Source organism: Ascaphus truei, chromosome 4 (genome assembly GCF_040206685.1).
Source record: "Ascaphus truei isolate aAscTru1 chromosome 4, aAscTru1.hap1, whole genome shotgun sequence".
Lineage (NCBI taxonomy): Eukaryota > Metazoa > Chordata > Amphibia > Anura > Ascaphidae > Ascaphus > Ascaphus truei.
In genome coordinates, this window is record NC_134486.1 from 355,184,921 (window position 1) to 355,198,975 (window position 14,055).

The 14,055-nt window shown below is 44.3% G+C and overlaps 1 protein-coding gene across 2 annotated transcripts in view; it reads left to right on the forward strand.

Annotated features, from left to right (window-relative positions):
* ALLC (allantoicase) overlaps positions 1 to 14,055 on the forward strand; it is a 37,222-nt gene that overhangs the window by 4,138 nt on the left and 19,029 nt on the right. The window contains exons 2-3 of one of the 2 annotated variants that reach the window (XM_075598300.1): positions 10,576 to 10,695; positions 13,800 to 13,850. In XM_075598300.1, the coding sequence (XP_075454415.1) occupies positions 10,606 to 10,695; positions 13,800 to 13,850 (141 nt within the window). In that variant the 5' untranslated portion in view covers positions 10,576 to 10,605. The remainder of the gene's footprint in view (positions 1 to 10,575; positions 10,696 to 13,799; positions 13,851 to 14,055) is intronic. The other variant, XM_075598301.1, reaches the window with a different exon arrangement.

Here is a 14,055-nt window from a genome sequence, read left to right on the forward strand (position 1 = left end):
TCTTTGAGCATTTCACAGTGATATGTGTTGTAGTTGCATTGGAGAAGAAAAACGGTATATTGAATTGTAGAGGGTGTCAAGTTTGCTAAGGTGGTTTTGGGGTGCCGAGCCGTATACTATGTCCCCATAGTCAATAATTGGCATTAACATCTGCTGTTCGATACGCTTTCTGACTTGCAGACTTAGGGAGGATTTGTTCCTGTAAAGTACACCTAGTTTGGCATAGGTTTTAGATGTCAGGGTATCAATGTGCATCCCAAATGTTAAGTGGGAGTCAAACCGTATGCCCATGTATTTAAAACTAGTAACATGAGTTAGGGTGGTGTTAGCGTTGGTTCTGATCTGGAGCTCAGTCACTGGAAGCTTTAAAAATGTAGTCTTGGTCCCAAATACTATTGTTACAGTCTTGTCAGTGTTTAAAAACAGTTTGTTTGGGGAAATCCAATTTTCAAACTCAAAATGTCAGATTGAAGTATGTGTTCAAAAAGCTAATGGGGGGCGGGGATTAAAAAATATAAACTATAGGGGAACTGCTGCTTTAAGTATGTAATAGCATCCATCTGCATAATTTTTTTTAGTGCTATATTCTAAATGTGTTGTATTCACAAATATTATATATATTTTTTTTTCCAAAAGTTTTTATTAGGCATTGTATGAATTACATTGTATACAGAATAAACAATATTTTGCCTAATACAGGTTTTTCTTGTTTTATTGACAGAAAGAGGGAAAGACTCAACGCTCCCCCGACCTTCAAGTGTGGGTCGGCAGGGTTGGCGTGAGGGTCGAAACAGAGAGAGGGGGGGGGGGGGAGGGGGAGAAGTAGTGATGGAGAGATGAGGAGGGGGGGGGGGCAGGGTCTGGGGAAGGGAGGACCCTTCCTCCTCTGACCGTTGTACTGTACTCTTCCACTACTGCTGTCTTCTAATGTGGGAGATGGTCGTCACTAATCTGTCATACGGGACAGCCACGGTTCCCATGTATTGTAAAAGGGCTCCGTTTTCCTTTTTAGAAAAGCCGAGAGCTTTTCCATTAACATAACTTCCTGTATTCTGTTTTTAACAGTTTGCCTAGGGGGGGGAGACACCTTCTTCCACAAGGCCGCCACCGCACATCTAGCCGCCGTGAGAATGAAGGAGATCAATTTACTTGTTGGGCGGTCAATGTTCTCGATTGGCCTGGCCAGCAAGTAGGTCAGCGGATCAATGGGTATTGTGAGGTCTGTGACCTCTGTGATTAAAGTCTGTATGGTTTCCCAGTATTTCTGAATTTCTGGACATGACCACCATATGTGGGCCATGTCACCCTTTTGTCCGCAGCCTCTCCAACATAGGTCTGAAGCCAGAGGGTAGATTTGATTTATTCTAACTGGGGTAAGATACCAGCGAAACAGTATTTTGTAAATATTTTCTTTGATTGTGGTACATATGGAAGTTCCTGAGGCTGATTCCCAAATACTTTCCCAGTCCTCTTGGTCTATAACTATGCCCAATTCTGCTGCCCAATGGAGCATGTAGTCATGAACCGGAGCATCTGTTGCTCTTTCTAGTTCTGAGTATATTTGCGTTATCAGACCTTTTTGATGCGCTGTCTCTGTGCACAGTCTTTCGAAGTTCGTGAGAGGGGGAAAATTCCAACGTTGGTGATATTGATTGGACGTAGTGCCGAATTTGGAGATATTTGAAGACATTCAATCCCCGTATTTCATATTTGCTTTGTAGCCTTTGGTAGCTCACGAATTCCCCAAAGCTCAGGAAGTCAGCAATCGCCCTTATGTTTTTGGTTGTAAATTGCTCAAATTGCCTGGGCTCACATCCTGGTGAGAATTTGGGATTTTGGATAATTGGTATGAGTTGAGATTTGGTGGTTGTGAGTTTGAATTTCAATTTGTATTTCGTCCAGGTCTCCCATGTATGTCTCATTGGTCCTAATTGGAATTTGTTTTTCTGCAAATCTTCCCTACTCAGGGACCAAAGGCATGCTGGCAGAGAAGGCGTGCCGACGTATTGCATTTCTACGTCTAGCCAGCAATATTGGCCGGGTTCCGCGTTCCATACTACTACCTGCTTAACTGGGTGGCCTGGTAGTACCGCATAATGTCGGGGACCCCCAGACCCCTCTCCCCCTCGAAGCAAGTAGAACTGATCTCGCGACTCTTGGTTTTTTCCCCTGCCAGATGAAATGGAGAATTTGTTTCTGGATATTTTTCAATTCTGTGCCAGGGATGTGGATCGGGAGTGTCTGGAAATGATATAGTAATCTGGGGAGTATGTTCATTTTCACCGAGATCATTCTCCCGAACCATGAAATTTGGTATGCCCCCCATTTTTCTAGGTCTAATTTTATTTTCCGAAATAGGGCCGGATAATTGTGATGGTATAGCGAATGGTAGTTCCCCGATATCTTTACTCCCAGATATTTGATATGGGAGGAGCACCATCGGTAGTTAAAATTTAGTTTAAGGAGTTTCATCTCTAGCTCTGGCAGGTTGAGGTTCAGGGCTTCGGACTTATCGTTATTAATTTTATAACCTGATATAGCTCCGAAGTCTTGGAGCTCTTTTTGTAAGTTTGGGAGGGAAATCTAGGGTCTTGAGAGCGTTAGTATTATATCATCCGCGAAGAGGGATATTTTGTAATGCATACGCCCAATTTCTATCCCTTGAATATCTACGTTGTTTCGAATTGTAGCCGCCAGGGGTTCTATAGTTAGTGCGAAAAGGAGAGGGGACAAGGGGCACCCCTGTCTCGTGCCGTTTTGAATGCCAAAGCTCTGGGCATTACCTCCTGGTAGTTTTACCGTTGCGGATGGATCTTGGTAAAGTCTGCGGACCCCTTCTAAATATGCGTCTAGAAAGCCAAATTTACGCATGGTATGGTCTAAAAATAGCCAGTCAATTCTATCGAACGCCTTCTCTGCGTCTAGGCTGAGTAATATTGCTTTGGTGCCTGTAAGGTGGATATGCTCGATAATATTAATTATTTTACGTGTGTTGTCCGAGGCTTGTCGACCTGTCACAAATACGACTTGGTCGATGTTAATCAGTCTCGGTAGAATGGGGTTTAATCTGTTGGCCAAAATTTTGCTATATAATTTGAGGTCACTGTTGAGAAGGGAGATTGGACGGTAGCTTCCACATTGCATCGGGTCTCTGCCTTCCTTATGAATTATGGCTAGGTTGTCTAGGGACATGGAGGTGGGGATCGAATTTCCCTCCATAAAATGATTGAACATTTTTAATAGATGCGTGGATAGTATGGGCAAGAATCTCTTATAATAGACATTTGTGAAGCCATCAGGGCCAGGAGACTTGGAGATCTTTAGTGCTTTTACCGCTTCTTCCAATTCTTCTTTCGTGATCTCCGCATTGAGGACCTCATTGTCCTCTTCAGTCAGGGTGGGGAGTTGACATTTATCTAAGTATTTTTTGATCGCTTCTGATGCTTTTGGTGCTGATCGACCATTTTTAGGTCGTAAATTATAAAGTTCTGTATAATATTTTGTGAACTCCGCCGCTTTTTTTTGTCGCTATATTGCGTTTCGCCAGACCTATTCTTAATCGCTGTTATTTGGGACCTTTTTTGGATGCCTCTTAATCTGCTGGCCAAAAGCTTGTCCGCCTTGTTACCATTATCGTAATAATGTTGATTAGTCCATTTAAGGGCTTTTTCAACTTTTTCCAGTTGGGTCTGTTTGAGCTTTTGTCTGGCTATTGTTAAGGCTTTATAGATTTTTTTTGCAGGGTTAGCTTTATGGGATTGCTCAAGTTTAAGGATGTTATCAGTAAGTTCCAAAATCAGTTTTTGCTTAATTTTTTTCCTATGAGAGGCAATAGAGATAAATTTGCCTCTAATTGCCGCCTTATGGGCTTCCCATAGTATCGCTGGAGATGACACCGACCCTGAGTTGAAGAAAAAGTAGTCCTTGAGGGAGGCTCTGATCTCTCTCTCTATCTCAGGGTGGTTCAATAGGGAGTCATTCAATCTCCAGGAGAATGATGTTGTCTTTTCGAATGGTGTGGATAAGGTCAAGGTGATTGGGGCATGGTCTGACCACGTGATGGGGCCGATGTCTGATTTCGTGGCTGCCTCTAGGATGTTCTTGGTCAGCAGAAAGTGGTCTATGCGCGAATAGGTCTGGTGAGGTGCCGAGTAAAAGGTATAGTCTCTCTGGCCCTGATGTTGTGATCTCCAAACGTTCACCAATGAGAACTCGTCCACTAATTCCCTGAACCTTTTCCCGGTGATTTGGGAGTGGGTTGTACGGGGGTGACCCCCTGTGGTTGATCTGTCCTTGGTGGGGTTAAAGACCATGTTTAGGTCTCCTCCCACTATCATCGATGACAGATATCCCGGGTCTATGCCCTCAAGCACTGTTTTCAGAAATTCTGTTTGATTTTCGTTTGGGGCATAAACATTGATTAGAGCAATTGCCGAGCCCGCTAAGGAGCCATATACCACGAGAAATCTACCCTCTGGATCCATGGTCGTTTTGACATGATTGAATGGAGTTCCTTGTCTGATTAGTATAGCCACTCCCCGCTTTTTACTACTAAATGATGCAAAAAAGCATGTTGGAAACACTTTTTTGAACAAATTTGGGGGGTCTTGAGATGTGAAGTGGGTTTCCTGTAGGAATACGATGTTTCCCCCTGCCTGCTTCATGTCTTGGAGGGCAAGCCTCCTTTTTCTATTATTTTGAAGTCCTTTGACGTTGAGCGACACTATCTTCTCTGGGGCGTTAGAAGCCATATGTGACTTTTGTGGTTGTGGTAGTTAAGAACCCTCCCTTCCCATCTGGGGGGGCCCTGATTCTATGGCTCAAGAGTGTTCTTAGCCCTGGCAAACATTGTAAGGTAGCTTGTAGTTTTGAAAGGTTTACTGAATGGTCTGAGGAGGGGGGGGGGGGGTAAGGGGGGAGTGGGGGGGGATGGGGGTAGGACCGCTGGGACAGAATCAGCGGTAGAGAGAGCAGGAAGATGAGGTTCGTGCACGAACCTAACAGGTATTTGCCTGGTCCTTGGGCGGCATCCGGTGGGCAGTGTGGGGTGGGGGGCTGAACCCTCTGGTTCTTTGTGTTTTTTTCCCCTCCAGAATTCTCATTCACGCTGTGGAAGCGCTAGAAATAAGATCAATGAGACAAGGGTTCAAAGTAACCACATGAGTTTATCTGTACCAAGGCACAATTGGGAGACAAGAGTTCAAAGAAAGAACTCAGGCCTCTGAAAACATATTGCTTAGTATCACATTTTTATACATTTCAAAATGAGTAATACACCCCTTAAGGGGCTGGCTTATAGATAAATGATGATATGATGACATGCAAAAAATATATTTGCTGATGCCTAAATATGCTTTACATTGCTATATTCTTATCGATAATTTACCATAATGTGGGCCTCTTAACCATGTGACATAAGGGAGTTACTCTGTTCAGCCCTGTATGTGTATTGTAGCTGTCAGATAACAACTACACTATGGTCAGCAGGAATATCTTAGGAGAAATTGCTTACGAATGCTATTTCAATTCTTGCCTGCCTGTTAGGAATTACAAAAGGGTTAGTTATATCCAGGAGCGATACTCTTCAGATTCAAACATTCACAGTTCATTCATTCATTCACGAATGAGACAAATAAACATTCATATAGTAAACACTCAGAAAATGGTGGTTTAGGCCAAAATGGAGGTGATGATAGCCACTCACATTATCTCAATCTTCACAACGCCCTTTGTTCTCATACAGGGAGGGGTGGGGGGAGACTGTAAGTGGGGGGGGGGGGGGGGCAGAGGGGGAGAAGGTGATTTAGGGGGGGGAGGGGGGCCAGACAGAAGAGAGATTTTAGAGCGCATTTCCGCGTCACATGTGGGGGTATATTCCCAGCATGTAGGTAGCTATTGACATTAGATTATCATGCCGTCTTTTATGTATCAGTGTTCTTTATTATCGGGAGCTGGTATTCTTTGTGCAACGTATAGGACTTGGGGTGATTCTTCTGTGTGTAAATTGGTACCTCTGTATATTGTAGGGGCTATGAGCGCACGAGATTTGGGGGAGAGAGAAAAAGAGGGGGGTGAGGGAGGGGTGATATGGATGGGGAGGAAAGGAGAGAGGAAAGGATGGGGGTGGGGAGAGAGGGTGGAGGGGGGGACAGATGACGATGGAAAGGCGAGTGGTAGGCATTGCGGCGCCTTGCTTATGTTTGGTTCACCTGCACAGTAGTTATACAATTCTTCACTTCAGTAGGTTATACACACAGCAATCGTTTGTACAATAGGTGGTCAGTTAATTATGTAAATAGGCCATGTGGACAGTTAAACCATAATAAACTGCGTCTTGGTTGTATATGGGGGGGGGGGGTGGAGAGGGGGGGTTTAGTGGTGGGGTTCGTGTTCACTATGGTGTCTGGGGGGGGGGGAGGAACCGGGGGAAGGGGAGTGGGGGGGGGGGAGAGGTGGTATGAGGGGATGGGGGGGAGTAGTTAGGGGTAGGATCGTGGTGGGGTTGCTATAGGGCTGCAAATGCACACCTTAGGGTCTGCGGATTGGTTTGCTCAGTGAGAGCTGCGTAGCGGTTTCTCGAGGTTATGCGGCCAGCTCGGGGTGCAGTTCCGCTCGCTGTTTTCATTGTGACGTCGTAAGGGGAGTGGCGTCTTGGGATTCCGGAGTAACAGGTAAGGTGATCTTGGTGCTGGGTGGTTCTGTAGGGGGGGGTGTTTTAGGGGGGGAGGGGAAGGGGTACGTGGGGGAGTGGAATAGGTGGCATCAGGGTGAGGTTGCGGTGAGTGTTTTGGCAGCTAGCTTTGAATCACATATACCTATACATATATACATGTACATTAGATACACAGATATTCACATTGGCAATACAAATAGACCATTACATCAGGGTGGTCTCAGCTTTAGTTGCTTGCGGCAAGGTTGGGAACCTTTATGGTGGGGCTGGGGTTCATCGTATCCGGGGGGGGACAGGGACGGGGACGGGGGAGAGGGATGGGGCAGGGTATCGGGGGGGGGGGGTATTTGGCTTCTAGCTTTTGAACACTTGTATATTGGATAATCAGTTGTTTACATTCGCAATACCTATATACCGGGGTGGTCTCTGTTTTGATTGCGCCTGGTGAGGCAGGGGACCTTGATGATGGGGTTCGTGGTATCCAGGGGGGGAGGGGTGATGGGGATTGTGGGAAAGGGGAGGGGGGGGCAAGAGGCAACTGGAGGTATTTTGGTGTAATGCTGTGCGCCACTTGTATGGTAAGTGTACCTTTATTTACGCTGGTAAATCGTATTGACAGTTATGAAGTGACGGTCTCAGCTCTATTTGCGTGCAGTGAGGTAGGGAGCCTTGGTGGTGAGGTTCAAACCCCTCGTTCTATCCGGGGGTGGGGGGGGAAGGGGTGATTGAGGTTAGGTCAGTTGGGGGATTATTGCGAAACCACTGTTGTAGAGATCGCGGGTGGGGGGGTGGGCAAGAGGGGGGGGAGGGAAGTAGGGGACTCTCTAGTGGACACCCGGAGCAGTGTGGGATTGGCTGTTTGATACTGGGGGTGTTGTGTAGATTGTAATAGGTAGGTGTTCTGTTGTGCGCTCGCCGTCGCGAGTTGGGGGGGGGGGAGGGAGGACAAATAAGGGGGGGGGGTGGGATGAGGATGAGGGCACTGGGGGGGGTGATGGTGAGGGGGGGGGTTGTTCCATCTTATAGGCTATTGTAGTTGACATTAAGGGGCTTTATAACATAGCTACAACTTGGGTTTCAACAGGGATGTAAGCTGCACATAAACAAGGTGGGGGTAGAGGGTAAGTTCCGCAGCACAGGAAAAAGCGCTTAACAGTCTCAACAGGGGTAACGGATTCTGTATCAGTCTGATTGGGGGGGGGCAGCTATTTCTCACTGGGACCAGATATAACGTTTATCTGGAGTGGGGGCAATCAAACCTGGTCTGGGTGATGTCCACGGGTAGGTCGAGGAGTTCTCAGCGGGGCTTGGCCGTCAAGGCCACCAGGTGTATCAGGTTTCCCCTCTCCTGCCTCCGCGCTTCTCAACTCGCCTATGCTGCTTGTGGGGGTGCACATCTTGGCTCCAACAAACCGAGCCATGGGGTGCTGGGGACTCTTTGGTCAACTGGTTGGTATAACAACAACTAGCGGGACTGCGTGGACACGCTGGTTTTCTCCATGGCCTCCCATCGGGAGGTAAGGGCTCTGGGTCGCAGGGCTGCTGCTCTGGGCGATCAGGTCTGTTGCTCCTGCTGGCCGGCCAATCTCTCCGATGCTCTTGTGGGTCTTCGTTCCTGGCTTGCTTCACGTGAGTCCCTCCGCGTGGTGTTCCGTGCATGCGGCAGCGCCAGGCCTAGTTCGCGGGCGAATCCCTGCATCTCTTCTGGCAGTCTGATGGATCTCTGCTTCCCACCTCTGCTTACGACAAGCCGGAATGGAAATCCCCATCGGTAGGGTATGTTGTTTTCCCGCAGTATTTGGGTGAGTGGTTTGAGTTCTCTGCGGCGCTCAATTGTGATCTTGGCGAGGTCACTGAATATTTGTACCGGCTCATTTTGAAAAGTTAAGTTGTTCGCCTCTATGCTCGCCGCCATAACCTTCTCCTTCGTGGAGTAGCTATGGAGGCGTATTATAATGTCCCGCCTTCATTGTGGATCATTCGAGCGGGGGCCCAGTGCGCTGTGCGCGCGATCTAGTTCTAGATCTCTTTTATCCAGGTCCTTGCACAGGGTGTTAATGAGGTCAGTCACATAAGATTTTATTGCTTCAGGGGGAACCGTTTCCGGGACATTCCGAATCCTGAGGTTCTGCCTCCGGTCCCGGTTCTCCTGATCTTCTATGCTGTCCTTCAGGAGTCTGACCTCCTCACCCAAGCGCATGATCTCATCATCTGCCGCCGCTTGTGCTTGCAACGATTCTTCTAGCTTGCTCTCTAGATCGTCAGCTCTTTGTGTGAGGGTATCCATTTCTTCACGTAGGCCCGTCACCATTTCCCTGAGGTCCTGCTTGAGGGTTTTATGTAGCCTGTTGTGCATATTAGAGAGGAGTTCCTCCAGGTAGGTGCACGTGATTTCCCTTTCCAGGGCTGGTTCCGCTGCCTGCGTGTCTCCCTCTCGTTGCGGGGACGCGGCCGCGTGGTGTCCGGCGCCATCTTGAGGTCCCTGCATGCTCGCAGGGCCGCGTTTTTGCTGCGGCTGGAAAAATTTCGGGACGCCTTTAGAAGCTGGCGCTTTTGCCTTCTGGGGCATGCTGTGAGGTTCAGACGTCGTTTGAGACTATTTGCGGTTAGTTTCGGGGGGGGTAAAGGTCTTTTCTGGTCTTTTTATGTGTGAGGGTTCTCAGAGCTCCCTGACTAACCCACCATCCTGGATGACGTCACCGGAAGTCCCACAAATATTATATTTGATCAATTTACCTTTTGCACAAATGTTTAAAATATTACTTGCATTATTTAATATTGAGTGCTACTTATTTGCACTGATCTTGCACGCACACACTTTTATTTATTTTTTTTGCTTGTGAATGTGCCAAATATAAGAAATGTATTAAATTAATATTACATCATCATAAACCTTGGTAAAGTTATCTACACCAAAAAGAGGGAATACAATTTCAGACAAAGGGAACGAAGGAGTTATAGATATTATCCAAAAGCTGACGCACTAAAAATACAACATTCACCTACCCCTGGCTCACCTTATTGCTTTGTTAGCTGTGCTTGAGAGAGAAGGGGAGACTTTATAGTATAAGGTTGGGTGTGACAATCACACAAGCACCATCCAAAACTGCCATCCAGGGGGGTTGAAGCGCACACACAGTGAATAAAAAGTGAACAAACTTGTGATAACAAATGGAATAATATTACTTTGTGGGAGTAGTGCAGCTCCAGAAAAGTAGACTGAATAGGTATCTCACACACAATGGTGGAGTTAGTAATATACACTTACTGTACATAACTTATACTTTAACTAAAAACAATCTATACTATCTGTGTCCTCTGTTCTGTTCTTCACGTATGGGAATCTCCCCATCCTGTTCCTGAGGGACGCCCACCAATGAATATCTGAAGGAATTCTCTGAGTTGGTGACTCCGCTGGTTCAATTCCTGGTGTCGGCTCCTTGTGACCTTGGCCAAGTCACTTTATCTCCCTGTACCTCAGGCATCAAAAACATAGATTGTAAGCTCTACGGGGCAGGGACCTGTGCCTGAAAAATGTCTCTGTTAAGCGCTGCATACAATTAGCAGCGATATACAAGAACATGCTATTATTATTATACATATTTATTCGCGCAGAATTGCACTATTATGTGTTTCTTCTTGTGTTTTATATCTGGGTAGTATGGGCGCTCTTGATCCTCTGCTTCAATCAAATGAATAATGGAAATAAATATTGCAAGATATTCACTGGAAGGTCCTGAGTTTATTTCTGTGACTTGTACTTTCGTTTTATATCAAGTGACAATGTCCATCTATGAAAATATGTCATGAGCCTCTTTTGATAACAATTAACATTACTCACAATTTAACAGAGTGTAGTGAATGTAAGCCATGGTATTTGCTTATGTATATTATTATTACAGCAGAACAGTAACCTTTGACCTTGAAGCACGATGGCTACTGCACCTAAAGAGAAAGAAACAGAGTCTCTACCTGAATTTCTGCAGATGAACAACTTGGCCAGCGAAAATGTTGGAGGAAAGGTAAATGATAATAGCACAGAATTGAAATGGAAATCAATACAAAAGTATATATATATTTTTTTATCAGAATACAACATTTTAGCAAATGTGTTTCTGGACAATCAGGCATGCTGACTAGGATATATTAACAGAGCACTTGTAAAAATACATTTACAGAAAATGCTCAACTCATTTGCTGTATGTTTAAGATATTTATGGGAAAATGCGTAAATACAGGTCCGCCAACGAGAATTCTAAAACTTGCCTTGGAAAATCTGGGGTTATCACCAACAAAACCCAGGTACATGCTGGGTACATGCTGCAACATTTCAGTGACATTTCTGCAGAGACTAATGGCCCATCGGATGAACACAGCAGGGGTCCCTGGCAGTCCCATTCAGTTTGAATGGGACTGCCAGGGACCCCCGCTGTTAATCCGATTGGCCATTAGTCTCTGCAGAAATGTCACTGAAATGTTGCAGCATGTACCCAGCATGTACCTGGGTCTTGTTGGTGATAGCCCCAGATTTGTTTTAGAATATTTGTCGGCGCTACAGTAATATGAGGCTCCAGAGACATCTGATTCGGAAACCTTTTAAGAACTATAATGTAAACCCCAAGAACCTTGTAAAGTTGATCTAATTTCAAGATGATAAAATAGGTCATTCTTTGATTTAGAGACAAACAAGGTTGTATGGTGCTCTAAACGAGAAAGCAGCTAATGTTGAAATGACAGCTAAAGTCTTGATTGGAGTAACCCTCCAAAGAGAATAATAAGTGAGGCTATGATATAATACTCCCACAGGCCTAGTAGATGTGTAACTGGAAATATGGTCCCACAGGCACTGAAGTAAGGACAATACACACCTGCCGGTGTCCAGCATCAAAACAGCATCATGGCAATAACATGGGGTATATGAACAATAATCCTTACAGCCACTTGTAGGAAAGGAGAGTGGAATGGACTCACATTAAATGTTGAAACTCACGCAGTTGAAGAGCCTCAGTGTCCACTTGTCCAGGGGTGTACCGTGCCTCCGTTCATGTAGATCAGCAAGAAGTGAGGGAAAAAAACGAAGCACTGGTTCCACTGTTAGCTTGAAAAAACACAGAGGTGCGTTCCCATAATAAACAAGTTTATTGGATCAAAACTAAACAAACAGAACACCTACGCGTTTCGGGCTTGTGGCCCTTTATCAAGGTGGTACCTAGCATGTACCTGGGTCTTGTTGGTGATTGCCCCAGATTTGTTTTAGAATACTTGTCGGCGCTACAGTAATATGAGGCTCCAGAGACATCTGATTCGGAAACCTTTTAAGAACTATAATGTAAACCCCAAGAACCTTGTAAAGTTGATCTAATTTCAAGATGATAAAATAGGTCATTCTTTGTTTTAAAATGATCTCGTACATGTATAACTACGTGCTTACAGTACTTACAACAGGATAGCTGGTTCTCACGTGATGGTAACTTATACTTATAGTAACAATACTTTGCAAAATGAAACATCACATGTTTTAATTTTGGTTAATAGACAGAAACAAAATGAGTTCTTAAAAAAAAAAAAAAACCTAGAAAAATAATTGTTTTAATTGCAAGAGACCATACCTGACCCGTTTGCTAAAGAAATAATGAATTGCGAAAGATTTCAAAGTACTTTAAACAAATAACGAAACCCCATTAAAGAAATATTGGTTCATTTTACACGGAGGTTAATAGGATGTATGAAGTTAATTGGGAATAACTAATACGGTTGTTTTTTAAGCATCACGAGTGATCTTACTTTGTACATTGTACTTCTCAGGTCACTAAGCATGGAAGCTTTTGCTCTTCTTTGAAATACAAATGCCTGAACATTTGTTAAACCTTATTAAGATTGGTATCCTGCACTTTTCATGTCATATTACTGCTTTTAATAACTTTACACGTAAAAACAATGTCCAAGAGTTTTACTTAGTTGGTATAATATTAATTGGCAAGTGACTTTAAATACTACATTAAAGTCCTAGGAAGGAGGTAACTGCTGGGATTCAGTAAACCCCGATAAGGGCAATTGCACGTTAACTGCCTTCGAAGTTTACAGTAAAGGCCAGATTGAGCTCATTACCTCTCAATGACGGTTATTCTGTAATGGGAATATGTATTAACACCAGTTCACATAATGATCACGAAGAGCGATCACTGTTTAGGTAATACCAACCAATGAAGCACAAAGGCACAGTATGTACAATTTAGGGTGATCCAAAAACAGGAAAAACAGAGCACAGCAGTTCCCAAAAATCTGGGGCTTAGGCAAGATGTGCAGTTAAAAAATAACTTTTATTGCTTGGCAGACATCATGGTGGTAACAGTGCAACCTCTGACAGGTTTCATGCTAAAAATAGCACAAAACCGGTCAGAGGTTGCACTGTTACCACCATGTCTGCCAAGCAATAAGTTATTTTTTAGCTACACATCTTGCCTAAGCCCCAGATTTTTTGGAACTGCTGTGCTCCGTTTTTCCTGCTTCTGGATCTCCCTTCGTTTATCTATTGACTAGATGCACGCTTCAAAGGACAGCAACAACCAGAAATGTGAGTACCTCAATTCTTATAAATGAAGAGGAACTTAAATGCTCTAGGGGGATTTGCCTATTCATAGGATATTTTGAAACATAGTCGTTTTTCATACATGTCGGCTGCTGGTTCTTTAATTACCCTACAGAAGGCATTTCCTTAACCCTTTAATGAGCCCTGCAATCAAGTTTACCTTCTAACTCACTGGTTGTGTCCAGTCTCCAATTAGAGATTTATCACATATGTGTATGCAAGAAATCTATCTTAACTCTGATGCACCGATCCTGAGATTCACTTCTCTATTTGTGTTGGCTACGTATGTAGAATTTATCATTTATATACCTGACCATAATATTTGACTTATTTCTTTTAATCCCCAGTTTGACCGATCATTTTGTTTTATAATCAGTGAAAATAGTAAGCGCTGAAAATATGCAGTCATTTCAAACTTCATCACTGACTCACTTAATGCTGCATAAAGGCCGGTTTATTTTTACATCTTACCTGCAAAGCTCCAGTTTTTATGCCGTAACAAGACATATGATTTAAAAAAAAAAAAATTCTTCATAGGTTTTATTTGCGACCGACGACTGGTTCGCTGCTGCAGAAAATCTATTAAAAGTAAGTTACGCTGACATTTTGCAGTTTTTACAGTCTTTATAATGTAAGGACTGACTATATTTTACTATACATGGTTTTAAATGCCTCACATAAGCTATTCCCCAAACAAGATCCATAGGAATTTCCCAGCACCAACCTGTGCTTTCTTTTGCTGCCACAGCCTGGATGCCATAATATTGATGCATTTTGTTGGACATGAGATTTG